General features: G+C 52.6%; 1 protein-coding gene across 1 annotated transcript in view; it reads right to left on the reverse strand.

Moving 5' to 3' along the window:
* The window catches only part of LOC147678918 (uncharacterized), a 474950-nt gene extending 450222 nt beyond the window's left edge, over positions 1-24728 (reverse strand). Inside the window, exon 1 of the mRNA XM_086944690.1 lies at positions 22198-24728. Within this exon, the coding sequence (XP_086800816.1) occupies positions 22198-23990 (1793 nt within the window). The 5' untranslated portion in view covers positions 23991-24728. The remainder of the gene's footprint in view (positions 1-22197) is intronic.
* Positions 24729-27435: the final 2707 nt, after the last annotated feature.

The raw sequence follows: 27435 nt of genomic DNA on the forward strand, positions 1-27435 counted from the left end.
GATAATTCTTTGTAATACCCTGTAGGATTTTTGCGTGGGTCAGGCAAAGATTGCTTCACCTGTAACACTTCCGAGCGTTTCCATGGGAGATGTATCCATATTCTCTGGAAATGCCCCACTGTCGTCGGAGGAGCGGCATTAGGATTAGGTGGTATACAAACCGGTGGAACTTCACGCATGGGATATTGGCCAGACTCATCTGGCTGTCTTTCAATATCCTCAACAAACAATGCATGAGGTATCGGAGTGGGACGAAAAGATAGCAACCGCTCAACAGCATGTCGAACGTTGGTATCCACTATCAGCCCATTCGAGAACTGAAGCTGAAGATCAGACAGGGCGGTCAGCACCTCGTCAGGTGCATCGGCCGATATCTGATCGCGCAGGAACTTACACATTTCATCGAACACATATCTCTGGGTTGGTATATTGAATTGACAAAATGTTTCGAGTACCACACGGGGTGGACTTCTAAGAGGGTTTACCATCCAACCCATCGCCATATTATATAGCGCAACGCGTTCTCTGTTACCAGGAAGCTGACTACGTCTCTGAGGACCATCGGAACCAGCGGACCCATGAACAGGTCCGAGCGAATGAAAGAAGCTAGCCGCAAGAGGGGTAGTACGAGAACGAGTAGAGGGAGAAGTATAGGACACAGGACTAACAAGTGAAGGGGTAGAAACAGTAGCGACAGCAGGAGTTAACAGAACAGGAGCAGTAGCGGGAGCAGGAGTATGTGGAAGCGGAGGAGCAGTAGGGATAGCAGTAGGCAAAGGAGCAGGAAAAGTCGGAAGAACGGGTGCAGGTTGAGGAACAGGCGGAGGAAGAATAGGCGGAAGAATAGGTACGGCAGGAGCCACAGGAGCTGCGGTATCCTGTACGTACGGAGGTGGCGACTTCATAAGATAGGACATTAAAGGATCCTCAACTGCCTCTTCCTTCTTTTCCGACTCCGTAGGCAAAGCGGGATAACATTTATCTACGGTCATACGCTGTAGTCTGTCAAACACTTCCTTATCCTTAACCTCCTTATCACGCTGAAATTGCTCTGCTTTCTTTACAATGGTAGCAACATTATCTCGCTGATTTCGTTTAGTCTGTCTGATTTCTTTCTGTCGGGCTTCTTTACGCCACAACCGAAAGGCATCAAACATGGCCGGCCTAGACTTTCTTTCGAACAATTTAATCTCTAGATTATCTAAGATCGGGGCCTCGAAGCTACCATGAGGTGGCCAACGAAGGTCACCGTCCTTCTTCGTGTATTTGATCCAGTAATCATTAAAAGTAATCGGGCCTAGCCCATGTTTACTGTAGAGCTCATAAGTGGGAGTTCCAACCGGAGGTATCGGACACGAGTCCTCCAGTCGGGAATCCGTACCACAGGGTCTGAAACAACTAAACAAAGTACTGCGACCAGGCATCTCGCACACTAGCCGAGTTTCACAAACTTCAAGGGTTACGGGATTTACCAAGTCCCAGCAAAGAACAAAACCCTCGGTTTTTGGCGGCTGCAGTCGTCAAACAACACAACAAAGTACCAAGAACTACAAATGCAATGGAACCATGCAACCACTAAGTAACCACAACCAAGAACTCTGGGAGCGACCCACAAATACTTAACTCAAAGATCGATGGCGTCACCAGGAAGGCCCGTCAATCGTCTCGCTCTACCAAAGTCTACGCCAGGCGCCAAAACAGGTCTACAGTCAGGGCAGCAGTCCGTCGCAGCCGTCAGGAGGCGGGAATCTTCGCGGGAAAAGTCTTCGGGCCACTTATTTCGACAACAGGATCGATGAAGCGGGGTGCACCTTCCCTCGGAGATTTCACACGAAGTTCCTCACGATCGTCGGGCTTGGACCGGTACCACTGATGCAAGCCCAACGTTGGGCGCCAACTGAAGGACTGGGTTATTTAGAACCCAGCGGTGCCAGGGCACAACACCTGAAACCTTCGTGGGTAACCTGCTCCGGCGTACGAATCACAGAGACACGGGACACTTCCTTCGACGTCAAAGATTCAAGGTTTATTTGCTGCAGGGAACACAGAAATCACGACAAGTACAACTCGTGCAACTTGGGGAGACTGCTTCAAATTGGTTCTGTGGATCGCTCCTTTTATACACAATTTCTCCATAGGGTTACATTGAACACAAAAGTTTATGACCCGGTTCCCACAATCATCCCCCAGAGGGGTCGCTTTGGTCACTTTGAAACGCACAAGGTCCGGGACATAAGTGCGGAAACATTTGGCGATTCCCAACTGTAAAAACCCATCTTCCCACCATTAGCGCATTCCAATCAGTAGTAAAACAGATCGAAATAGGAACAGGGACAGGTGCAGAGGAAGAGGGAAACAGTGGGGAGATCGGAAAGGGTGTAAAAGGGGAGGTATCGGGAAACACGAGATACAGGCATCAAAGGGACGTGCCTAATGAGATGCACGGCTGAGACAATAAGTCCGTGCGGCAAGATGAGCCTCGAGCGGCGCCATCTGCTTTACAGTAGCATCCCCCTCATCATAAAGACACTTACAAAGGACATGTGTCTTCCGCAAATATCTTGGGAGTCCCAGGGTCGCGAAGCGGACAACGTCCGTTCGCTGGCTACTTGAGGGCAAGAGACAAAATGGATGCCGTATCTAAGATGGAACCCGTGGGTACAGATAGAAATACCCACGTAACAGACGAACGGTTTAGGTTAGCACAGCGAAACTGCGTACACCCACTAAACTACTCGTCATTTGCGGTTCATAGATACCAGACTCGACTATATTCGTGCGAGTCGAATGCACCACTTACAATTGTCACGGAACCTCAACGCATCATTGGTGTCGCAAGGAGGTCGCAATGAAAAGTGACACATCGCTGTTTTCACGCATCGATGCGTCACTTTTTATAAATGAGGCCCCCAGTGTGCAGAGGCTCTTTATACTCCAACGTTCCACCGTACATCTGTCGCTGGACGGAGGTTGGCCTGCATCCTCCAAACTCCCAATGAGGCCCTCAGAGTCCGCACACTTGAGAGGGAGAGGGGGTCCTCGGAGGACTCCTCCGTGTCCTCCCGGGCCTATCAGGGTCATACAAAGGAGTGTATGACCCCAGAAGAGGTCAGTCTAATACGTCACTCTCATAACTGCACCATACGAGTCACATAGGAAGACGAAGCCCCCCCTACAGCGTGTGTTCCTTCATATTGAGTCCTCGCCTCCAGCCCTGGGCAGCATCTTCCTGGGTCCCTGTCCAAGGGTTCCTTTCTGACCCGGTCCAGGCTTCCACTCTATTAGTCTGTTAGTTGACTATTCTTATTCGCCTTTGTATCCCCAGGGGGCCTGTATGAATCTGTGAAAGCCTAGAAGTCCCTATCATGATATTAAAGCTAACATCGCACAGCGATGACCCTTCAAATATGATTGTCGACATGTTTCAGCCCTGGTGAAAAGCCTATGGGGCTAGGAGTAGTCAACAGCTCCCTTGGGACTGTACATTGTGCTGAAGGTTGCCCCTTTTAAAATCAGAGCCATATTTACAATGGATATTGAGAATGCCTAGAGGGTCTGGGCGCTTTATTAAGTTTTCTTTAAGTATAATGCCCGAGCTTTTACAGACTCCTAAAACATGGACAAATGGGCAGTTTCCTTCCTTTGCAAAGGTTACAACCTGCGGAAGCCAGTGTCAATGCAAGGGCCTTTGAAATGTCAACTCACCCCTCTTTCTCAGCTCTGGACAGTGTGAAAGCTGTCAGTGGTGGGCCTCAAGGACCTCGCAGGCGAAAGAAATGCTGACTTTTGCAGAGCACTTGGCTCAGCAGGAAACTTAAAGAGGGTGTAACATGCCACCCTGCCCCTGGGTTCCCCACCATCACCAGCACATTCACAGCGGCTGGCACTGTGCATTTAATAACCCTTCCAATGGCCCATCTGAAGGGGGGGGGGAGACGGAGGTTGGGGGGACAATGACAGGGATACTTATCTATGCAGCAGCGCCCGTTCACCCTCATCCCGAGGGAGGAGAGCACCGTAAGTGGACCTGCCCCTCCCCATTCACCTTTCTCCTAGTTGCTCTCCATTTTATGTCATGTTGTGGCGGCTGCTTTTTTAAAATTTTGTATTACGGGCTGAACTCGTGCTTGTCTCTTAAGGCCAAGCCTGACAGATCCCTGGCTCGGCTCTGGCTCAGCTCTGCCCATGAATTGTCTGGTTCTCTACCTCTTTCCTCGAGATGCCCTGCCACCATTGGGCATTCCGATGGCTCTGGGGGGTCTCCACCATCGGGCGTTCCCCTGGCTCTGGGGTGTCTCCACCATCGGAAGTTCCCCTGGCTCTGGGGGGTCTCCACCATTGGGCGTTTCCATGGCTCTGGGGTGTCTCCACCATCGGACATTCCCCTGGCTCTGAGGGGTCTCAACCATTGGGCATTCCGATGGCTCTGGGGGGTCTCCACCATCGGGCGTTCCCCTGGCTCTGGGGTGTCTCCACCATCGGAAGTTCCCCTGGCTCTGGGGTGTCTCCACCATCGGGAATTCCCATGGCTCTGGGTGGGTCTCCACCATTGGGCATTTCCATGGTTCTGGGAGGTCTCCCCCATCGGACATTCCCCTGGCTCTGGGGGCTCTCCACCTTCGGGCGTTCCCCTGGCTCTGGGGGGTCTCCACCATCGGGTGTTCCCATGGCTCTGGGGGGTCTCTATCATCAGATGCTCCGAGGACTCTGAGGGTGTCTCCACCATCGCAAGTTCCCCTGGCTCTGGGGGGGTCTCCATCATCGGGTGCTCCCATGACTCTGGGGGTGTCTCCACCATCGGAAGTTCCCCTGGCTCTTGGGGGGTCTCTACCATCGGACGTTCCCCTGGCTATGGGGTGTCTCCACCATCGGAAGTTCCCCTGGCTCTGGGGGGGTCTCCACCATCGGGCGTTCCCATGGCTCTGGGGTGTCTCCACCATCGGGCGTTCCCCTGGCTCAGGGGGGTTTCCACCATCGGGCGTTCCCCTGGCTCTGAGGGGTCTCCACCATCGGGCGTTCCCATGGCTCTGGGGTGTCTCCATCATTGGACATTCCCCTGGCTCTGAGGGGTCTCCACCATCGAGCTTCCCATGGCTCTGAGGGGTCTTCACCATCGGGCGTTCCCATGGTTCTGGGGGTCTCCACCATCTGACGTTCCCATGGCTCTGGGGTGTCTCCACCATCGGACATTCCCCTGGCTCTGGGGGGTCTCCACCATCTGACGTTCCTATGGCTCTGGGGGGTCTCAACCATTGGGCATTTCCATGGCTCTGGGTGGTCTCCACCATCGGACGTTCCCCTGGTTCCGTGGGGTCTCCACCATTGGGCGTTCCCATGGCTCTGGGGGGTCTCCACCATTGGACATTCCCATGGCTCTGGGGAGGTCTCCACCATCAGACATTCCTATGGCTCCGGGGGTGTCTCCACCATCGGACATTCCCAAGGCTCTGGGGGGTCTCCACCTTCGGACATTCCCATGGCTCTGAGGGGTCTCCACCATCGGACATTCCCCTGGCTCTGGGAGGTCTCCACCATCTGACGTTCCCATGGCTCTGTGGGGTCTCCACCATTGGGCATTCCCTTGGCTCTGGGGGGCCAAAACCATCGGACATTTCCCTGTCTCTGGGGGGTCTCCACCATTTGACGTTCCCATGGCTCTGGGGGGTCTCAACCATTGGGCATTTCCATGGCTATGGGTGGTCTCCACCATCGGACGTTCCCCTGGTTCCGTGGGATCTCCACCATTGGGCGTTCCCATGGCTCTGGGGGGTCTCCACCATTGGACATTCCCATGGCTCTGGGTGGTCTCCACCATCGGACATTCCCCTGGCTCTGGGGGGTCTCCACCATTGGACATTCCCATGGCTCTGGGTGGTCTCCACCATCGGACATTACCCTGGCTCTGGGTGGTCTCCACCATCGGACATTCCCAAGGCTCTAGGGGGGTCTCCACCCTTGGGCATTCCCATGGCTCTGGGGGGTCTCCACCATCGGACATTCCCCTGGCTCTGGGGGGTCTCCACCATCAGACGTTCCCATGGCTCTGGGGTGTCTCCACCATCGGACATTCCCATGGCTCTGGGGGGTCTCCACCATCGGACATTCCCCTGGCTCTGGGGGGTCTCAACCATTGGGCGTTTCCATGGCACTGGGTGGTCTCCACCATCGGACATTCCCCTGGCTCTGGGGGTCTCCACCATCAGACGTTCCCATGGCTCTGGGGTGTCTCCACCATCGGACATTCCCATGGCTCTGGGTGGTCTCCACCATCGGACATTCCCCTGGCTCTGGGGTGTCTCCACCATCAGACATTCCCAAGGCTCTAGGGGGTCTCCACCATCGGACATTCCCATGGCTCTGGGGAGTCTCCACCATCGGACATTCCCCTGGCTCTGGGGGGTCTCCACCATCTGACGTTCCCATGGCTCTGGGGGTCTCCACCATTGGGCATTCCCATGGCTCTGGGGGGTCTCCACCATCGGACATTCCCCTGGCTCTGGGGGGTCTCCACCATCTGACGTTCCCATGGCTCTGGGGGGTCTCAACCATTGGGCATTTCCATGGCTCTGGGTGGTCTCCACCATCGGACGTTCCCCTGGTTCCGTGGGGTCTCCACCATTGGGCGTTCCCATGGCTCTGGGGGGTCTCCACCATTGGACATTCCCATGGCTCTGGGTGGTCTCCACCATCGGACATTCCCTTGGCTCTGGGGGGTCTCCACCATTGGACATTCTCATGGCTCTGGGTGGTCTCCACCATCGGACATTCCCCTGGCTCTGGGTGGTCTCCACCATCGGACATTCCCAAGGCTCTAGGGGGGTCTTCACCATTGGGCATTCCCATGGTTTTGGGGGGTCTCCACCATCGGACATTCCCCTGGCTCTGGGGGGTCTCCACCATCAGACGCTCCCATGGCTCTGGGGTGTCTCCACCATCGGACATTCCCCTGGCTCTGGGGGGTCTCCACCATCTGACGTTCCCATGGCTCTGGGGGTCTCCACCATTGGACATTCCCATGGCTCTGGGTGGTCTCCACCATCGGACATTCTCCTGGCTCTGGGTGGTCTCCACCATCGGACATTCCAAAGGCTCTGGGGGGGTCTCCACCATTGGGCATTCCCATGGCTCTGGGGGGTCTCCACCATCAGACATTCCCCTGGCTCTGGGGTGTCTCCACCATCGGACATTCCCCTGGCTCTGGGGGGTCTCAACCATTGGGCGTTTCCATGGCTCTGGGTGGTCTCCACCATCAGACATTCTCCTGGCTCTGGGGTGTCTCCACCATCGGACATTCCCCTGGCTCTGGGGGGTCTCAACCATTGGGCGTTTCCATGGCTCTGGGTGGTCTTCACCATCGGACATTCCCCTGGCTCTGGGGTGTCTCCACCATCAGACATTCCCCTGGCTCTGGGGGGTCTCCACCATCAGACGTTCCCCTGGCTCTGGGGTGTCTCCACCATCGGACATTCCCATGGCTCTGGGGGGTCTCCACCATCAGACGTTCCCATGGCTCTGGGGTGTCTCCACCATCGGACATTCCCCTGGCTCTGGGGGGTCTCCACCATCTGACGTTCCCATGGCTCTGGGGGTCTCCACCATTGGACATTCCCATGGCTCTGGGTGGTCTCCACCATCGGACATTCCCCTGGCTCTGGGTGGTCTCCACCATCGGACATTCCCAAGGCTCTGGGGGGGTCTCCACCATTGGGCATTCCCATGGCTCTGGGGGGTCTCCACCATCGGACATTCCCCTGGCTCTGGGGGGTTTCCACCATCGGGCATTCCCATGGCTCTGGGGGTCTCCACCATCGGACGTTCCCCTGGCTCTGGGGGTCTCCACCATCGGGCATTCCCATGGCTCTGGGGGTCTCCACCATCGGACGTTCCCCTGGCTCTGGGGGTCTCCACCATCGGGCGTTCCCCTGGCGCTGGGGGCTCTCCAGCATCGGGTGGGTGCACTATGCAAACAGGACCATTGTTCCCAGTAATGCACAGTAGAGTCCTGTGATGAAAGTGTGGAATATGACACTTTACAACGCACACGTTACAACGCGTGTCATTACAACAAATTCTTTACATCGCAAAATCCATTACAACGCATGTCCTTACAATGCATAATCCATTACAACGCAATTACTATTCTAACTCTGCCGGGGCGTTACTTTGGGGAATGTTTTGTAATGGATTATTCGATGTAAAACATCTGTTGTAATGACACATGGTGTAACGCGTCGATTGTAAACGATGTTTCCCGAATGTGTGATGGTCTCACAGCTTTCTTTTTTGTACAGTTGCTGTTATTTTTTAACCACGCCACTGCTGCCTCGGAGTCCTTTCCTCTGCCAGGAAAACGCTGCCTGGATAGTGCTGTCTAGGATAGCGGTGCCCGGGGTAGCGCTACTTGGGGTAGCCCTGGCGGGGATATCACTGCCTGGGATAACGCTGCCTGTGGTAGCCCTGCATAGGATAGCGCTGCTAGGGATACTGCGGCCTAGGATAGCACCATGTGGGATCGCGCTGCGTAGAATTGTGTTGCCTGGGATAGCATTGGGTCAGATAGCACTGCGTATGATAGCGCTGCCTAGAGTAGCACTGCCCTGGAAAGCGATGCCTAGGGTAGCGTTCCCCTGGAAAGTGCTGCCTAGGATAGCGCTGTGTCGGATAGCACTGCCAGGATAACAGTGCCTAGGATAGCGCTGGGACAGCTCTGCCTTAGATAGTACTGCCTGGGGTAGCACATCCTGGGGTAGCACCTTCTGGGATAGCGCTGCGTCGGATAGCGCTGCCTGGCATATCACTGTGGGAGAGCTGCCTGGGATAGCGCTGCCTGGGATAGCACTGTGTCGGATAGCACTGCCTGGGATAGCGCTGCCTAGGATAGAGCTGTGTCGGATAGCACTGCCTGGGATAGCGCTGCCTAGGATATCGCTGTGTCAAGTAGCACTGCCTGGGATAGTGCTGCCTAGGATAGCGCTGCCTGGGATAGCGCTGCCCTGGATATCGTTGCCAGGATAGTGCTGCCTGAGGTAGCGCTGGCTAGGATAGCGCTATCTAGGGTAACACTGCCCTGGATTGCGGTGCCCTGGATATCGCTGCCAGGATAGCGCTGCCTGAGGTAGCACTGCCTAGGCTAGCACAGCCTAGGGTAGTGATGCCCTGGATAGCACTGCCAGGATAGCGCTGCCTGGGATAGCGCTGCCTGGGAAAGCGCTGCCTGAGATAGACGCTGCAAGGATAGTGCTCCCTGGGATAGCGCCGTGTTGGATAGCGCTGCCTGGTATGTCACTACCTAGGATAGCGCTGCGTTGGAAAGCTCTGCCTGGGATAGCGCTCTCTGGGATAGTGCTCTGCCACATAGCGCTGCCTGGCATAGCGCTGCATCGAATAGCGCTGCCTTGGCTTGCGCAGCCTAGGATAGCAAAGCCTAGGTTAGTGATGCCCTGGATTGTACTGCCAGGATAGCGCTGCCTGGGATACCGCTGCTTAGGATAGCACAGCCTAGGGTAGTGATGCCCTGGATAGCACTGCCAGGATAGCGCTGCCTGGGATAGCGCAGCTTTGGATAGCGCTGCCTGGGATAGTGCTGCCTGTGATAGCGTTGCCTGGGATAGCGCTGCCTTGGATAGAGCCGCTTTGGATAGCACTGACTGAGATAGCGCTGCCTTGGATAGCGCCGCCTGGGCCCCTCTCGGTCTCTTTGACCGTCCTCGGTCACCTCTACTCGTCCTGGTGCTGCCATGTTCGAGCCGCCCTGCAGGTGGCGCTCTTGAGCCGCCGTAGCGCCATCATTCCATTAATAGCGCCCGGCGGGGGTAAAATATCCCTTCAGTTTCCACAATCTTTCCATCTTCCTGCTCGTGCTCCGGGCCTGAGGGTCTCTTTGTGTTTCCGCTCAATATTCTGTCGCCGCCGAGACTTAAAACTACAAATGTAAAAATGTAAGAATGTAAGAATGTGCACCAAACGGGGCCAGAGGCGGCCTTGCCTTGATGCACGTGCGCGAGACAAGCCTTGCCTTGATGCATGTGCGTGAGACAGGCCTGGCCTTGATGCACGCGCGTGAGACATACCTGGCCTTGATGCACGTGCGTGAGACAAGTCTGGCCTTGATGCACGTGCGTGAGACAAGCCTGGCCTTGATGCACGTGCGTGAGACAAGCCTGGCCTTGATGCACGTGCGTGAGACAAGCCTGTCCTTGATGCACGTGTGTGAGACAAGCCTGGCCTTGATGCACGTGTGTGAGACAGGACGCGTCAGGGACGCTTTACCTGCACCTCAGTCACCGGTCCGCCACTGCGTCCACTGCGTCCCTCCTGACGTCAGCACTGTCAGAAGGGGGACATGGAGGCCACGGGGGCTTCTTGGCCCCTCCTAACAAGATACAGACGCTGTCAGGGCGCACCAATGGGATGCAGGCTACAGGGTCATGGTTTACACTTAACCCACCCACCACACACAAACTCACACATCAAAAACATCCGCGACAACATTATGCCTTAAGAGCATTTTTAAACGTCATCAGAAGTTACACAACAGAGTTGGACTCTGAGGGGCATATTTACAAGCCCCTTGCGCCCCTTTTACGCCTCTGTTGCGTCGCTTTTGTGCTCAGCGGTGGCGCAAAAGAAGTGCCATGGTGCGGGGTACTTACAATGTGACGCATCTGGGAGATGCGTCACGTTGTAAAGCCCTGCGCCAGAAGGAGGCATTCCTGCGCAAGGGGGGAGGGGTGTTCCGGCACCGGAACGCCTCCTAAAAGTGGCTGAGTAAAATCTACAAGATGTCACTCAGTCACTTTGGGGCCCATGCTGCGTCAAAACCCTGGGGCAGATTTATAATAACTGGCGCATCCCCAGGGATGCGCCAGTTATTGTGCACCACATTTACAATGCGGCGCACCATGGGGCAAAAACGGCACAGATGCGTGCCGCATCTGTGCCGTAAAGGCGGCGCATTGCTGGAGTTGCGTGGCATGCGCGACGCAGCTACAGCAATGCTCTGGGGGGCCCTATCTGTCCAATGCTGCATCAATCCTTACACCTGCTTCAAGCAGGCGCATGGTTTTGACGCAGCATTGGCCTAAAAGTGACTGAGTGAAATCTTGTAGATTTCACTCAGCCACTTTTAGGAGGCGTTCCTGCGCAGGAACGCCCCCGCCCTGCGCCGGAACGCCTCCTTATAGCGCAGGGCTTTACAACGTGACGCATATCGGAGATGCGTCACTTTGTAAATACCCCGCACCATGGCGCATCTTTTGCGCAGCCGCTGCGTCACAAAAGTGACGCAGCAGTGGTGTAAAAGAGGCGCAAGGGGCTTGTAAATCTGGCCCCCTGTGCCTGCTTGAACCAGGCGTAAGGATTGACGCAGCATTAACAAGATAGGCCCCCCCCAGAGCCTTGCAGGAGCTGTGTCGTGCTTGCGACGCAACTCCAGCAATGCCCCACTTTTACGGCGCAGATGCGTCACACATCTGTGCCGTTTTTGCCCATTGGTGCGCCGGATTTTAAATGCAGCGCATCAATGGTGGCGGAGGCATGGCGCACAATAAGTGGCGCAGCCCTGCTGATATGCAGGGATGCTCCACTTATTGTAAATATGCCCCTGAGTCTCTGTTATCTGTGACCACTCGGGTCCTTCCACAGTCCCAGACACGTCACACTGCCTGCATGTACCTCCTGCCCACCCGCCTCTCTGTCTCTGATGAGCGACCTTTGACCTCATCCATAGCCCCCTTGAGCCCCCTGATTCCAGCATACAACAGACCTTCCCACCACCCCCACTCCCTACCCCAACTGTTCCCCTTCCAAGAGCTCCCCCTCCCAGGAGGCTGCACTCACCAACGCATGAGCACCCCTGAACATGGGGGGCGTGCCCCCCTCTTCTCACCTCCCTAAGAATATCAGTGACATCATCAGTGAGCGCCTCCCTCACCCCTTCCCTCCCTGGGCTCACTGTCCAATGAGGAGAGCCCTGCTCTAACCTCACGAATCTCGGGTTCACTCGTATCAACTCACTTTAGATGCGCTCACACGTCAATCAAAAATAATCAATACACGGGTAGTAGTTTATGTAGGGTTGAGGGCCCATGGAGCTTCGAACAAAATGCAGACTTTCATTGTGGGCAATGTACAGAGGCATAAACAGAACATACAGAAACATTTTCAGTTGTAATAGACTGGCACAGCGGCCATGGCATCCAAGGCTGGCAGGACCACCACCCGAAGGGGCAACGGCGCCCCTCCTCTGCTCTGGTGCCCTCGCCTGGTGATGGGGACCCAGCCTGCTGCATAGGCACACTCCCTTGAACCCCGCCGGTCCAGTGGCCGCCGAGCCAGCCGCAAGAGGGGGGTTGGTGGCCATGGTGCAGGTGCTCTGTGACACACCCAGCCGGCACAGGGGAGGAAGGTATGTCATTCATGATTCACCCGGGTGGCACAGGGGAGGAAGGCATGAAATCCATGATTCACCCGGGTGGCACAGGGGAGGAAGGCATGCAATCCATGATTCACCCGGGTGGCACAGGGGAGGAAGGCATGAAATCCATGATTCACCCGGGTGGCACAGGGGAGGAAGGCATGCAATCCATGATTCACCCGGGTGGCACAGGGGAGGAAGGCGTGTCATCCATGATTCACCCGGGTGGCACAGGGGAGGAAGGCATGAAGTCCATGATTCACCCGGGTGGCACAGGGGAGGAAGGCATGAAATCCATGATTCACCCGGGTGGCACAGGGGAGGAAGGCGTGTAATCCATGATTCACCCGGGTGGCACAGGGGAGGAAGGCGTGTAATCCATGATTCACCCGGGTGGCACAGGGGAGGAAGGCATGCAATCCATGATTCACCCGGGTGGCACAGGGGAGGAAGGCGTGTCATCCATGATTCACCCGGGTGGCACAGGGGAGGAAGGCATGAAGTCCATGATTCACCCGGGTGGCACAGGGGAGGAAGGCATGAAGTCCATGATTCACCCGGGTGGCACAGGGGAGGAAGGCGTGTAATCCATGATTCACCCGGGTGGCACAGGGGAGGAAGGCGTGTAATCCATGATTCACCCGGGTGGCACAGGGGAGGAAGGCATGAAGTCCATGATTCCCCCAGGTGGCACAGGGGAGGAAGGCATGCAATCCATGATTCACCGAGGTGGCACAGAGGGGGGAAGGCATGCAATCCATGATTCACCCGGGTGGCACAGGGGAGGAAGGCATGCAATCCATGATTCACCGAGGTGGCACAGGGGAGGAAGGCATGAAGTCCATGATTCCCCCAGGTGGCACAGGGGAGGAAGGCATGCAATCCATGATTCACCGAGGTGGCACAGGGGAGGAAGGCATGAAGTCCATGATTCACCCGGGTGGCACAGGGGAGGAAGGCATGAAGTCCATGATTCCCCCAGGTGGCACAGGGGAGGAAGGCATGCAATCCATGATTCACCCGGGTGGCACAGGGGAGGAAGGCATGAAATCCATGATTGCCTCAGGTGGCACAGGGGAGGAAGGCATGCAATCCATGATTCACCGGGGTGGCACAGGGGAGGAAGGCGTGTAATCCATGATTCACCCGGGTGGCACAGGGGAGGAAGGCATGAAATCCATGATTCACCCGGGTGGCACAGGGGAGGAAGGCATGAAATCCATGATTCCCCCAGGTGGCACAGGGGAGGAAGGCGTGTAATCCATGATTCACCCGGGTGGCACAGGGGAGGAAGGCGTGTAATCCATGATTCACCCGGGTGGCACAGGGGAGGAAGGCATGCAATCCATGATTCACCGAGGTGGCACAGGGGAGGAAGGCATGAAGTCCATGATTCACCTGGGTGGCACAGGGGAGGAAGGCATGAAATCCATGATTCACCCGGGTGGCACAGGGGAGGAAGGCATGAAATCCATGATTCACCCGGGTGGCACAGGGGAGGAAGGCGTGTAATCCATGATTCACCCGGGTGGCACAGGGGAGGAAGGCGTGTAATCCATGATTCACCCGGGTGGCACAGGGGAGGAAGGCATGCAATCCATGATTCATCCGGGTGGCACAGGGGAGGAAGGCATGAAGTCCATGATTCACCCGGGTGGCACAGGGGAGGAAGGCGTGTAATCCATGATTCACCCGGGTGGCAAAGAGGAGGAAGGCATGCAATCCATGATTCACCGAGGTGGCACAGGGGAGGAAGGCATGAAATCCATGATTCACCCGGGTGGCACAGGGGAGGAAGGCGTGTAATCCATGATTCACCCGGGTGGCACAGGGGAGGAAGGCGTGTAATCCATGATTCACCCGGGTGGCACAGGGGAGGAAGGCATGCAATCCATGATTCATCCGGGTGGCACAGGGGAGGAAGGCATGAAGTCCATGATTCACCCGGGTGGCACAGGGGAGGAAGGCGTGTAATCCATGATTCACCCGGGAGGCACAGGGGAGGAAGGCATGAAATCCATGATTCACCCGGGTGGCACAGGGGAGGAAGGCGTGTAATCCATGATTCACCCGGGTGGCACAGGGGAGGAAGGCATGAAGTCCATGATTCACCTGGGTGGCACAGGGGAGGAAGGCATGAAATCCATGATTCACCCGGGTGGCACAGGGGAGGAAGGCATGAAATCCATGATTCACCCGGGTGGCACAGGGGAGGAAGGCGTGTAATCCATGATTCACCCGGGTGGCACAGGGGAGGAAGGCGTGTAATCCATGATTCACCCGGGTGGCACAGGGGAGGAAGGCATGCAATCCATGATTCATCCGGGTGGCACAGGGGAGGAAGGCATGAAGTCCATGATTCACCCGGGTGGCACAGGGGAGGAAGGCGTGTAATCCATGATTCACCCGGGTGGCACAGGGGAGGAAGGCATGCAATCCATGATTCACCGAGGTGGCACAGGGGAGGAAGGCATGAAATCCATGATTCACCCGGGTGGCACAGGGGAGGAAGGCGTGTAATCCATGATTCACCCGGGTGGCACAGGGGAGGAAGGCGTGTAATCCATGATTCACCCGGGTGGCACAGGGGAGTGAAGGACTGGGTTCTTTTGGACCCAGCGGTGCCAGGGCACAACACCTGAAACCTTCGTGGGTAACCTGCTCCGGCGTACAAGTCACAGAGACACGGGACACTTCCTTCGGCGTCAAAGATTCAAGGTTTATTTACTGCAGGGAACACAGAAGTCACAGGAAGTACATCGAGTGTAGTTCGGGGAGACTGCTTCAAATTGGTTCTGTGGATCGCTCCTTTTATACAGTTTTTACCCATAGGATAACATGATACACAAAAGTTTACAACCCGGTTCCCACAATTAGCCCCAGAGGGGTTGCTTTGGTCACTTAGAAACACACAAGGCCCGGGACATAAGTGCGGAAACATTTGGCGGTTCCCAACTGTAAAAACCATCTTCCCACCATTAGCAAATTCCAATCAGCAGTAAAACAGATCGAGAATAGGAACGAAGACAGGTGCAGAGGAAGACGAAAACAGTAGGGAGATCGGAAAGGGTGTAAAAGGGGAGGTAACGGGAAACACGAGATACAGGCATCAAAGGGACGTGCCTAATGAGATGCACGGCTGGAACAATAAGTCCGTGCGGCAAGATGAGCCTCGAGCGGCGCCATCTGCCTTACAGCAGCAACCCCCTCGTCATAAAGACACTTACAAAGAACATGTGTCTTCCGCAAATATCTTGGGAGTCCCAGGGTCGCGAAGCGGACAGCGTCCGTTCGCTGGCTACTTGAGGGCAAGAGACAAAATGGATGCCGTATCTAAGATGGAACCCGTGGGTACAGATGAAAAGCCCACATAACAAACGAACGGTTTAAGTTAGCACAGCGAAACTGCGCACACTTACTAAACTCGTCATTTGCGGTTCGTAGATACCAGACTCGACCATATTCGTGCGAGTTGAAAACACCACTTACAATTGTCACGGAACCTCAGACGCTCCTTTTGCCCTCATGTAGGCAAGCACTAGTCAGAATCATATTCAATATTCATCAGACCATCGAGATGTTGTTGCAGCATAGCTCTGTCCAATCGAGTCCCCTTGGTAACAGATGGGTGTCTCATACACGTTGTAGCACAAAGGCCACATAAGGCAGGACCACACTGCACACAAAGGCAACACGTGAACAGGAACACTACCACAACTCCGATGATCATCAGAATCTTCCAACCCCAAGTCGATATCAGGCCCCAAAACCATCCAAGTAGCGTCCAATCCCCTACATCCACGTGTATGGATTCGGAGATCTTGTGCAACCTCGAGATGGCTTGATAGACGGTAGGAGCATTATCTGGGATGAAAATGCAGCAGCTCGAATGGATCACCTTACATACCCCACCGCGATCTGCTAAGATGACATCTAAAACCATACGGTTTTGTAACGTCATAAGTCTCTCCGCCTGAAGTTCTGTGGTGATATTACCAAGGGCACTGGCAGTAATATTAGCTGTCGATTCTACCACTCGAGTCAACTGTCTCAGGTTCCTACTATTAACCATAGGTCCCCAAAACGGGAGGAAACCCTTGAAAAAGTCTCCTGCCTCTTGACCGGCAGTGTCTTCTTCGCTAATTACGCCTCGCACAACTCTAGTCTTATGATAATCGGCATCTACAGTGAACGTCGGAGGCAACAGATTTGCAATAAAACATGAGCCCATGAAGTCTGCGGGCAACCATGTGTATGCACGATCATAACAGATAAAGTATGTACCCTTGGCAGCCAGAAGCACAGGGGACGAGGACATTGGCAGAATGTAACTTTCAGTGCAAGCACTTGCTCCAAGTAGGGCTTGCGATCTACGACCACAACCCACAAGACAAAGATTACCAGTGTGGGGTACGACCCATATTGGAGGCGAGCTTTTAAGCTGCTTTTCGCTAGTGAACACACTATATTCACCTCTACTTAGGACCTTATAAGCTTGTACCTCTTCTTCAGGGATAAGAAAAGGATCATGGATCTCATCCTCCATATCCTCTATTGCCATCGATAAAGACTTCTGATACGAGGTAGGACCAGAGTAGGGGGAACGTTGTTCTTGAATGGGGTGGAAACCCAGTGCGCTTCGAAACATTGTTTGAAATGCTCGAGCTGACCCTTGGGAACTATACGGTAACACCAGATATGGAATTCCCTTATCCGTAGTATGTGGCATCAACCCACACACCCAACAATTAGTAGTGTTAACCACTAGCTGATGCTGATGGAGGAGCTGAATAAAGGAATTGTTGCGGAATTCTACACGTCTAGCCTGCTCGTGTTCCGGTAACATGTGAAAGGAATGGGGAGAAGCAGTAGAAGTAAGGTTAGGGTAAGGAGTAGGAGTAGGGGTAGCAAGTAAGAAGTAAGACATAGTGTAATACACCCCACCCGCCAATAATGCAGAAGCAGTCAGAAACAACACAATGAAACATTTGGTACGACTGAGTTGCTGCAGCTTGACTCTGTACGCCTGAGCTCCTTCCAAATCATTCAACTTCGAAAATGCCATTCCCTACGACCGTCCGCAACGTTTCTTGACGCACTCCGTTCTGTGCAGCAATAGTCAATCCCCAGGAGTTCCTAGGAACCGACGGCCTTTAACCTAGCGTCAAGACCTACTGTCCAGAAGGAAGTACGCGCGCGGCCCTACGGCCTTCAATACACAATATGTATTATATATAAGCACAATGTCTCTCAGCTGTGGAAGTAAAAAGATACAAGGAAGGAAGCTTGATATATGTACAAAAAATTTTCAATGATACGAATGTTCAAAATTGATCACGGGAAATCGGGGATAATGCAGTTGTCAACTTAGCAAAGCAAAAATGTTTTATTTGTCCTTAGTGTGAGATCGCAAGGAATATCGATTTTTCCCGGGACGTGTCTGCTCGTCGAACAAAGGATCCGTTGAAGAGACAGCGTCCTGCTGATCAGTTGAGTGTTCGGGTCTTGAGTCTTTTGCTGACAAGTGTTCAACAGTGGCTTTCTGCTGCGCTGAGGACTCTCCAACAAGCTGTGCGTCACTGAAAGGCACAAACGCCGGCAATGTTTCTGTTTCTGTTGACGCAATGCCTTTCCTCACCCACGGGTCTGCCGGCAAAGGAATAGGGACTCGCTTACAATGGGTAGCATGTACCCAATTTTTCCGCCCCTCTAGACGAACGGCAGTCCTCGTGGCCAGGAGTACCTGGAAAGGTCCGGTAAATCTAGGGTCCAGATTATTCTTTCGTGAAAAGTTGCGTGTAACCACCCAGTCTCCGGGCTGGAGCTGGTGGCCTGGACCCTCCGTCTGCGTTGGCAATGCGTCGTAAACCTGTTGGTGAATTAACCTCAGTTTAGCAGTCAAGTCATGTAAATAGTCAATCAACATCGGATACTCAAGATCAGAGAATATTCCTGGCCTAGGAACCCCCCACACATTCGCAGGACGGCCGAACACTATCTCATAGGGACTAAGCCCTATTCGGGAGTGTACAGTCGCCCTAGTTGACAGTAGTGCTAGAGGCAAAGCATCAGGCCACGAAAGTCCAGTCGTAGCCTGAATCTTCGCTAGTTTTAGTTTAAGGGTGCCATTGTACCCCTCAACCAATCCAGCTGACTGGGGATGATTGGCGCTGTGGAATTTCTGATTTATTCCAAGGCCCTTACACACACTCTTCATTACACTTCCAACAAACTCACTTCCGTTATCTGACCACACGACTCTAGGCATTCCATACCGAGGAAAATATTCCTTCAGTAGGATTTTCGCAGTAGACAAAGCAGTATTGTCTTTGAGGGGATAGGCCTCGATCCATCGGGAGAATGCGCAAACCACCACCAAAACGTATTTCAGGTTATTGCATCGCTCCATATGGATGAAGTCCAATTGGATCACCTCAAAGGGATATGAAGGAGGAGCAAAACTGCCAGGGGGAGTTGGGGTTCCTTTGCCAGGATTGTACATTATGCACACCATACAATTCTTCACCAGACGTTCAGCACATTTCGTAATGCCATCATTCTTCCACACAGCAGCCAACAACTTGCAAATACCTTTCGCGCTAATATGTGCTAACCCATGTGCCATTGTCACAACGGCCAGCACATACGCATCCGGCAACATCCATCTTTTCTGATCCGACAAATCAATCCAACAACCATTCGCATCCAACTTTCCCGTACTTTCTTTCCACTTCGTCTTTTCAGTCTCAGTGGCCTCATTCTGAATTGCTTTCACGCTCTCTATGGTATCTTCACACATACTTGATTCTGTAGGCCACCTAACCGAACTCGTCACATACATTCGAGTGCTAAGGTTCCGGGCAGTCTCCTTAGCAATCTCATCTGCAAACGCATTTCCACGACCAACATCATCCGTCACTTTACGATGCGCACTACACTTAACAATCGCAACTTGCGCAGGCAAAGTCAATGCATCCAAAAGATCGTTCACAAGCTGGCCATGCTGTATTTTCGTGCCATGCGACGTCAAGAAACCACGCTCTCGCCACAATCGTCCAAAACTATGCGCTACACCGAAAGCGTACTGGCTATCGGTGTACACATTCACGCGTTTCCCTTTTGCTAACACACATGCTCTAGTGAGAGCGATCAGTTCTGCAGCTTGGGCAGAATTCTGATTCAATCTTGCAGTCTCAACAACAGTATTCAATGTTACAACAGCATAAGCAGTAGTCACATCGCCATTCGGCAACTTAAAACATGACCCATCCACATACAGAGTGCCATCCGGATCTTCCAATGGGGTGTTTTTAAGGTCCACTCGACCTTTCGTTTCCTCTTCTGTCCGCAAGTAACAGTCATGTTCTGCTACTTCATCTGACTCTGCACTAATTGGTAACAAAGTTGCCGGGTTTAGGACATTACAACGTTTTATCTGAATATGGCTTGCCAAGAGCGTCAATTCGTACCCAGACAACCTCGCACTCGTCAAGTGCTGAGTTTTCGTACGATTCAACAGAGTATCAACTGCATGCGGAACCATCACCGTAAGCATATTATCCATGACCAATCCTGCTGATTGTCGGATGGAGACCGCAGCTGCCGCAGTTGCTCTCAAACAACTCGGCAATGCTCTAGCTACTGGGTCTAAGGTCGAGGAAAAATATGCACATGGACGTTGCTTACCACCAAAAGGTTGCGTTAGAACACTCAAAGCACAACCTTCCCTCTCGTGAACATATAACGTGAACGGCTTGCTGTAATCAGGGGTACCTAACACAGGAGCCGAACACAATGAATCACGTAATTCAGAAAAACTTTTCTGACATTCTTCCGTCCATGGTAAAGGAGTCGAAACATCCTTGCACGTAAGAGCCACCAATGGTTTCGCTAGCAATGAAAAATTAGGAATCCACTGCCTGCAGTACGACGTGATACCTAGAAAGGCACGCACATCTCTTTGGGTTTGTGGCACAGCCATTCGCGCAATCGCTGCAATTCTCTCTGGGGTCAATCTCCTTCCCTCCTTTGACAATAAGTGACCTAGATAGGTTACTTCTTGACAACAATATTGGAGTTTAGAAGGTGACACCTTGTGATTTAACTCACAGAGATGTTGCAGCAACGATACCGTAGCAATTTTGCAAATGTCCTGAGTATCGGCAGCCACCAATAAGTCATCGACGTATTGGATTAAAGCCGCACCAACCGGCAACCTAAACGCATCCAGTTGACCCTTCAAAGCTTGACTGTAAATCGATGGACTTTCACAGTAGCCCTGAGGAGCGCGTTTGAACCGGAAGCTACGTCCACCAAGAGAGAAACCGAAAAGGTCCCTGCTCTCTTCGGCAATCGGGATGCTGAAAAACGCATTTTTCAAGTCAATCACCGAAAACCATGATGCAGTAGCTGGAATCAGAGTCAGTAGCGCCGTGATGTCAGGCACAACAGGAAATTGAGGAACCACAATTTTATTTACCTCCCGTAAATCGATAACAAAACGATAAACAGGCGGTTTGGTAGGATCAGTACGTTTAAGAATGGGCAGTACAGGGCTATTGCACACGTTTCCCCTAGTCTCTTCAATAACATCTTTCTCGATCAGATCATAGATGATCGCTAACAAAGCTCGCTCACCATCAAGGGAGATACGGTATTGGGGAATACGTGGCAATCGCACATTCGCTTTCAACTGAACAACATAAGGGGAGATATCAAGTAGGCCCACGTCATTTGGACCCGTCGCCCACAAAGATGCAGGAAGCGAACTCAATTCCGGTGGTAGCTTATCGAGGGACAAATACATGGGAGAGACTACTCTCTCTCCTAGCGTAAGCTTTACACCCGCAGGAGAACAATACAAAGTTGCATACAAACGTTTAAGCAAATCCAGGCCCAAAAGATTTTCACCACAACCAGTGGTCAAAATCAACGGAGCTTGGAGCTCACGCGACCCAATTTGAAGGGGCAAAGGGCGTGAAACTGGATTGCTAACGGGGGCGCCAGAGAATCCAACGGAAACATTGGTTAAGCCAGACAAAGGTGCGCCAGGGAGTTTCGAATGCATGATAGAACTTTTCGCTGCACCAGTGTCCAACAGAAAAGGCTCAACGACGCCCGATGTAGCAACTGCGACGTAAGGCCCTCTCTGATCAACCGGAACTGATACCACTCCCTCTCCTTGTCTTTGGCTGTCCTAGTAATTACTGTCGTCAGTTCCCTGATCGACGTAATAATCGTCTACATTGTACTGCGCAGATCGTCCTTGCGATGATCCACGTTGATCGAAACAATTATTAGAATTTGATGAATTGTCTGAGCGGTCGTTCTGAGCACCACGACCTCTACCACGTGATGCCTGTTGTGAACCACCACGACCTCCTTTAGACGCATTACCGCTATTACGTCCATTTAAAGCAGGACAATCAAATTTAATATGTCCCTCCTGTCTACAATAAGCACATTGATTGTACCCTAACGAGGATCTTTGGAAAGAGGAATCATTGCGTGGCTGCGATCGATTCGATTGCGACTGCGATCTATTCTGTTGAGGCGCATTCTGATTAGAACGTGGCGGATACGCTTGTTGCAACAACACTTTAGTTTTTAGTTCTTTCGTCTTTTTGTCAGCACGGTCATTCTCCTCTTTCTCTCTATTCTCATAATATTGAGCCGTAGCCAATATCTGAGCTGAGGTAGAAACGGCCCATGCACTCTCTGAATTCTTCAATTTATTGCTCAAATCGGGCAGCAAGTTCGACACAAATTTATCCACAAACAACCGTTGTCCACCCTCAGTACCCATATCTTGCCCACTATGATCAATGAATGCTTCCTCAAACCTCGTAAAGAAGTCTGATACACTCTCATCTTTCTTCTGCTTACAGGCTGACAACTTGTCCCAATTGACTCTCATGGCTGGCATAAGCGTTTTCATTAATGTTATTATTCGCTGAGGAAGAGCAATAATCAATTGATCGGGTTTAGTAGCAGCCACTTGTCCAGCATCTGCCGCTGTAATGGCAGCCCAATCACCACCTAATTCATTTGCGTGATCTTGGTGACGAATCTTAGCCCATACCGGTTGCGGTACGACGTTGCCAAACAACATGTCGATATCGGCAAGATTCATTACCGTAGCATCTACGAGCTGCGATAATTCCTTATAATACCCAGTAGGATTTTTACGAGGATCGGGCAGAGATTGTTTCACCTGAAGCACTTCCGATCGTTTCCATGGGAGGTGTATCCACACTCTCTCAAAATGTGCCACTATCGGATGAGGTTGAGCATTAGGATCAGCTGGTATCCAAACCGGCGGAACTTCACGCATAGGATACTGGCCAGACTCGTCTTGTCTTTCAATATCCTCAACAAACAATGCATGAGGTATGGGAGCGGGACGAAGAGATAGCAATCGCTCAATAGCACGTCGAACGTTAGTATCTACTATCAGTCCAGTTGCGAACTGAAGTCGAAGCTCAGACAGGGCGGTTAGCACCTCGTCAGGCGCATTGGCCACTATCTGATCATGTAGGAACTTGCACATTTCGTCAAACACATATCTCTGAGTTGGTATGTTGAATTGACTAAATGTCTCGAGAACAACACGGGGTGGATTTCTAAGGGGGTTTACCATCCAACCCATCGCCATATTATATAGCGCAACACGCTCTCTGTTTCCAGGCAGCTGACTACGTCTCTGAGGACCATCAGAACCAGCGGACCCATGAACAGGTCCGAGCGACTGAAAGAAGCTTGTCGCAAGGGGAGAATTACGATTACGGGTAGAGGGAGAAGAGTAAGACACAGGACTAACAAGAGAAGGAGTAGAAACAGTAGCAGCGACAGGGGTTAACAACACAGGAGCAGTAGCGGGAGCAGGAGTATGTGGAAGCGGAGGAGCAGTAGGAATAGAAACAGACAAAGGAGCAGGAACAGTTGGAAGAACGGGTGCAGGTTGAGGAACAGGTGGAGGAACAATAGGTGGAAGAACAGGTACGGCAGGGACCACAGGAACTGCGGTACCCTGTACGTACGGAGGTGGCGACTTCATAAGATAGGACATTAAAGGATCCTCAACTGCCTCTTCCTTATTATCCGACTCCGTAGGCAAAACGGGATAACATTTATCTATGGACATACGCTGTAGCCTCTCAAACACTTCCTTATCCTTATCCTCCTTATCACGCTGGAACTGCTCAGCTTTCTTTACTATGGTAGTAACAGTATCTCGCTGACTACGTTTATTTTGTCTGATCTCTCTCTGTCGGGCTTCTTTGCGCCACAACCGAAAGGCATCAAACATGGCCGGCCTTGATTTACGTTCGAACAACTTTATTTCCAGATTATCTAAGATCGACGCTTCGAAGCTACCGTGAGGTGGCCAACGAAGGTCGCCGTCTTTCTTTGTATATTTTATCCAATAATCGTTAAAGGTAATCGGGCCTAGCCCATGTTTGCTATATAAGTCATAAGTAGGAGTTCCAACCGGAGGTATCGGACACGAGTCCTCCAGCAGGGAATCCGCACCACAAGGTCTGAAACAACTAAACAAAGTACTGCGACCAGGCATCTTGCACACTAGCCGAGTTTCACAAACTTCAAGGGTTACGGGATTTACCAAGTCCCAGCAAAGAACAAAACCCTCGGTTTTTGGCGGCTGCAGTCGTCAAACAAATACAACAACAAAGTACGCTAGCAAAGTGTCACCGACAAAAACACTCACACAGCGTGAACAACAAAGACACTCGCTAAAGTGTCAACAACCAAGAACTCTGGGAGCGACCCACAAATACTTAACTCAAAGATCGATGGCGTCCTCAGGAAGGCCCGTCAATCGTCTCGCTATACCAAGGTCTACGCCAGGCGCCAAAACAGGTCTACAGTCAGGGCAGCAGTCCGTCGCAGCCGTCCGGAGGCGGGAATCTTCGCGGGAAAAGTCTTCGGGCCACTTATTTCGACAACAGGATCGATGAAGCGGGGTGCACCTTCCCTCGGAGATTTCACATGAAGTTCCTCACGATCGTCGGGCTTGGACCGGTACCACTGATGCAGCCCCACGTTGGGCGCCAACTGAAGGACTGGGTTCTTTTGGACCCAGCGGTGCCAGGGCACAACACCTGAAACCTTCGTGGGTAACCTGCTCCGGCGTACAAGTCACAGAGACACGGGACACTTCCTTCGGCGTCAAAGATTCAAGGTTTATTTACTGCAGGGAACACAGAAGTCACAGGAAGTACATCGAGTGTAGTTCGGGGAGACTGCTTCAAATTGGTTCTGTGGATCGCTCCTTTTATACAGTTTTTACCCATAGGATAACATGATACACAAAAGTTTACAACCCGGTTCCCACAATTAGCCCCAGAGGGGTTGCTTTGGTCACTTAGAAACACACAAGGCCCGGGACATAAGTGCGGAAACATTTGGCGGTTCCCAACTGTAAAAACCATCTTCCCACCATTAGCAAATTCCAATCAGCAGTAAAACAGATCGAGAATAGGAACGAAGACAGGTGCAGAGGAAGACGAAAACAGTAGGGAGATCGGAAAGGGTGTAAAAGGGGAGGTAACGGGAAACACGAGATACAGGCATCAAAGGGACGTGCCTAATGAGATGCACGGCTGGAACAATAAGTCCGTGCGGCAAGATGAGCCTCGAGCGGCGCCATCTGCCTTACAGCAGCAACCCCCTCGTCATAAAGACACTTACAAAGAACATGTGTCTTCCGCAAATATCTTGGGAGTCCCAGGGTCGCGAAGCGGACAGCGTCCGTTCGCTGGCTACTTGAGGGCAAGAGACAAAATGGATGCCGTATCTAAGATGGAACCCGTGGGTACAGATGAAAAGCCCACATAACAAACGAACGGTTTAAGTTAGCACAGCGAAACTGCGCACACTTACTAAACTCGTCATTTGCGGTTCGTAGATACCAGACTCGACCATATTCGTGCGAGTTGAAAACACCACTTACAATTGTCACGGAACCTCAGGAGGAAGGCATGCAATCCATGATTCATCCGGGTGGCACAGGGGAGGAAGGCATGAAGTCCATGATTCACCCGGGTGGCACAGGGGAGGAAGGCGTGTAATCCATGATTCACCCGGGTGGCACAGGGGAGGAAGGCATGCAATCCATGATTCACCGAGGTGGCACAGGGGAGGAAGGCATGAAATCCATGATTCACCCGGGTGGCACAGGGGAGGAAGGCGTGTAATCCATGATTCACCCGGGTGGCACAGGGGAGGAAGGCGTGTAATCCATGATTCACCCGGGTGGCACAGGGGAGGAAGGCATGCAATCCATGATTCATCCGGGTGGCACAGGGGAGGAAGGCATGAAGTCCATGATTCACCCGGGTGGCACAGGGGAGGAAGGCGTGTAATCCATGATTCACCCGGGAGGCACAGGGGAGGAAGGCATGAAATCCATGATTCACCCGGGTGGCACAGGGGAGGAAGGCGTGTAATCCATGATTCACCCGGGTGGCACAGGGGAGGAAGGGATGAAGTCCATGATTCACCTGGGTGGCACAGGGGAGGAAGGCATGAAATCCATGATTCACCCGGGTGGCACAGGGGAGGAAGGCATGAAATCCATGATTCACCCGGGTGGCACAGGGGAGGAAGGCGTGTAATCCATGATTCACCCGGGTGGCACAGGGGAGGAAGGCGTGTAATCCATGATTCACCCGGGTGGCACAGGGGAGGAAGGCATGCAATCCATGATTCACCGAGGTGGCACAGGGGAGGAAGGCATGAAATCCATGATTCACCCGGGTGGCACAGGGGAGGAAGGCGTGTAATCCATGATTCACCCGGGTGGCACAGGGGAGGAAGGCGTGTAATCCATGATTCACCCGGGTGGCACAGGGGAGGAAGGCATGCAATCCATGATTCATCCGGGTGGCACAGGGGAGGAAGGCATGAAGTCCATGATTCACCCGGGTGGCACAGGGGAGGAAGGCGTGTAATCCATGATTCACCCGGGTGGCATAGGGGAGGAGGGGGCTGTACCTAAGATCACACTGCTTTGCTCACAGCCAAGCGTTACTTGTGGGCTTTGCGAATTAAAGGATCAATAAAATAAAAAGTTTTTACAAACTTGGAAGAACCATACCTCTTTTTCTTCACCATGTTGCCAAGGATGACGATGGAATGGGCCTGGGAGAAAGCAGCAGGACAGGCCGAATGGGCAGTGATGCCAGCATGACGGAGGGCATGGGTGCCCAGTGCTGCATGGATGGATGTCCACTCACACCACATTGTTCTTCTTTATTTATTTGTTTTTTTATTCTTGTACATATCACAGTAATGCTGGGGTTCCGTGATCCGAGCATTACCCTGTGGTACCAAGAGACTGAGTGAAGGTTGCACGGACGCGTAGTAACAATCTCCAGTGGTTCCCCTGCAGTACCTCATGCTGGGTCCTTGGAAATACTGTGGTACTTGTGGCATGAAAGACTTTATTTTTAATCCTTGGGGTAGGATTGGTCCTCTTTGTTTCAGTTTAGGACTGCCGGAAATCAAGGTATTCCTACCCTGCCCCTTTGTACCGTCATTTTTTCCTCTATCTTCAGGACACGGGTCTGAGTCCAAGTGTACAGTAATGGCCTCCGCAAGACTTTTCTTCACATTGAGGCCCGCCAATCAGACTGCGTGGTCCCACAGGACAGTACTGCCCTTCATGCCGGAAACTATGAACAGCAAAAAAAGACTTTTCAGCCAATCAGATCGCTCTGTTTTTAAAAAAAATGTGCAGTGTGTATGACCCCTGCTGGACTCTCACAGGGCCGACCACGCAGATGTCAGTAGAAAGCAAACACTAATTTCTTCAAAACTGCTGAACACATTTACACTGAGTAACACAAAGCATGCTTTCTGAGTCGAGAGATACATTCCTGCCAGATTTGGTGTGTCTGTTTAGCTGTTTGTTCTGTGTTGCTTCCGACATTTTCCTTCTGGAATAAACATGGGAGGCCTCCTTTTTCTCGGCCCCTGCTCAAAAGATCACCCGGATA

The sequence above is a fragment of the Lissotriton vulgaris genome, chromosome 11, assembly GCF_964263255.1.
Source record: "Lissotriton vulgaris chromosome 11, aLisVul1.2, whole genome shotgun sequence".
Classification (NCBI taxonomy): Eukaryota; Metazoa; Chordata; class Amphibia; order Caudata; family Salamandridae; genus Lissotriton; species Lissotriton vulgaris.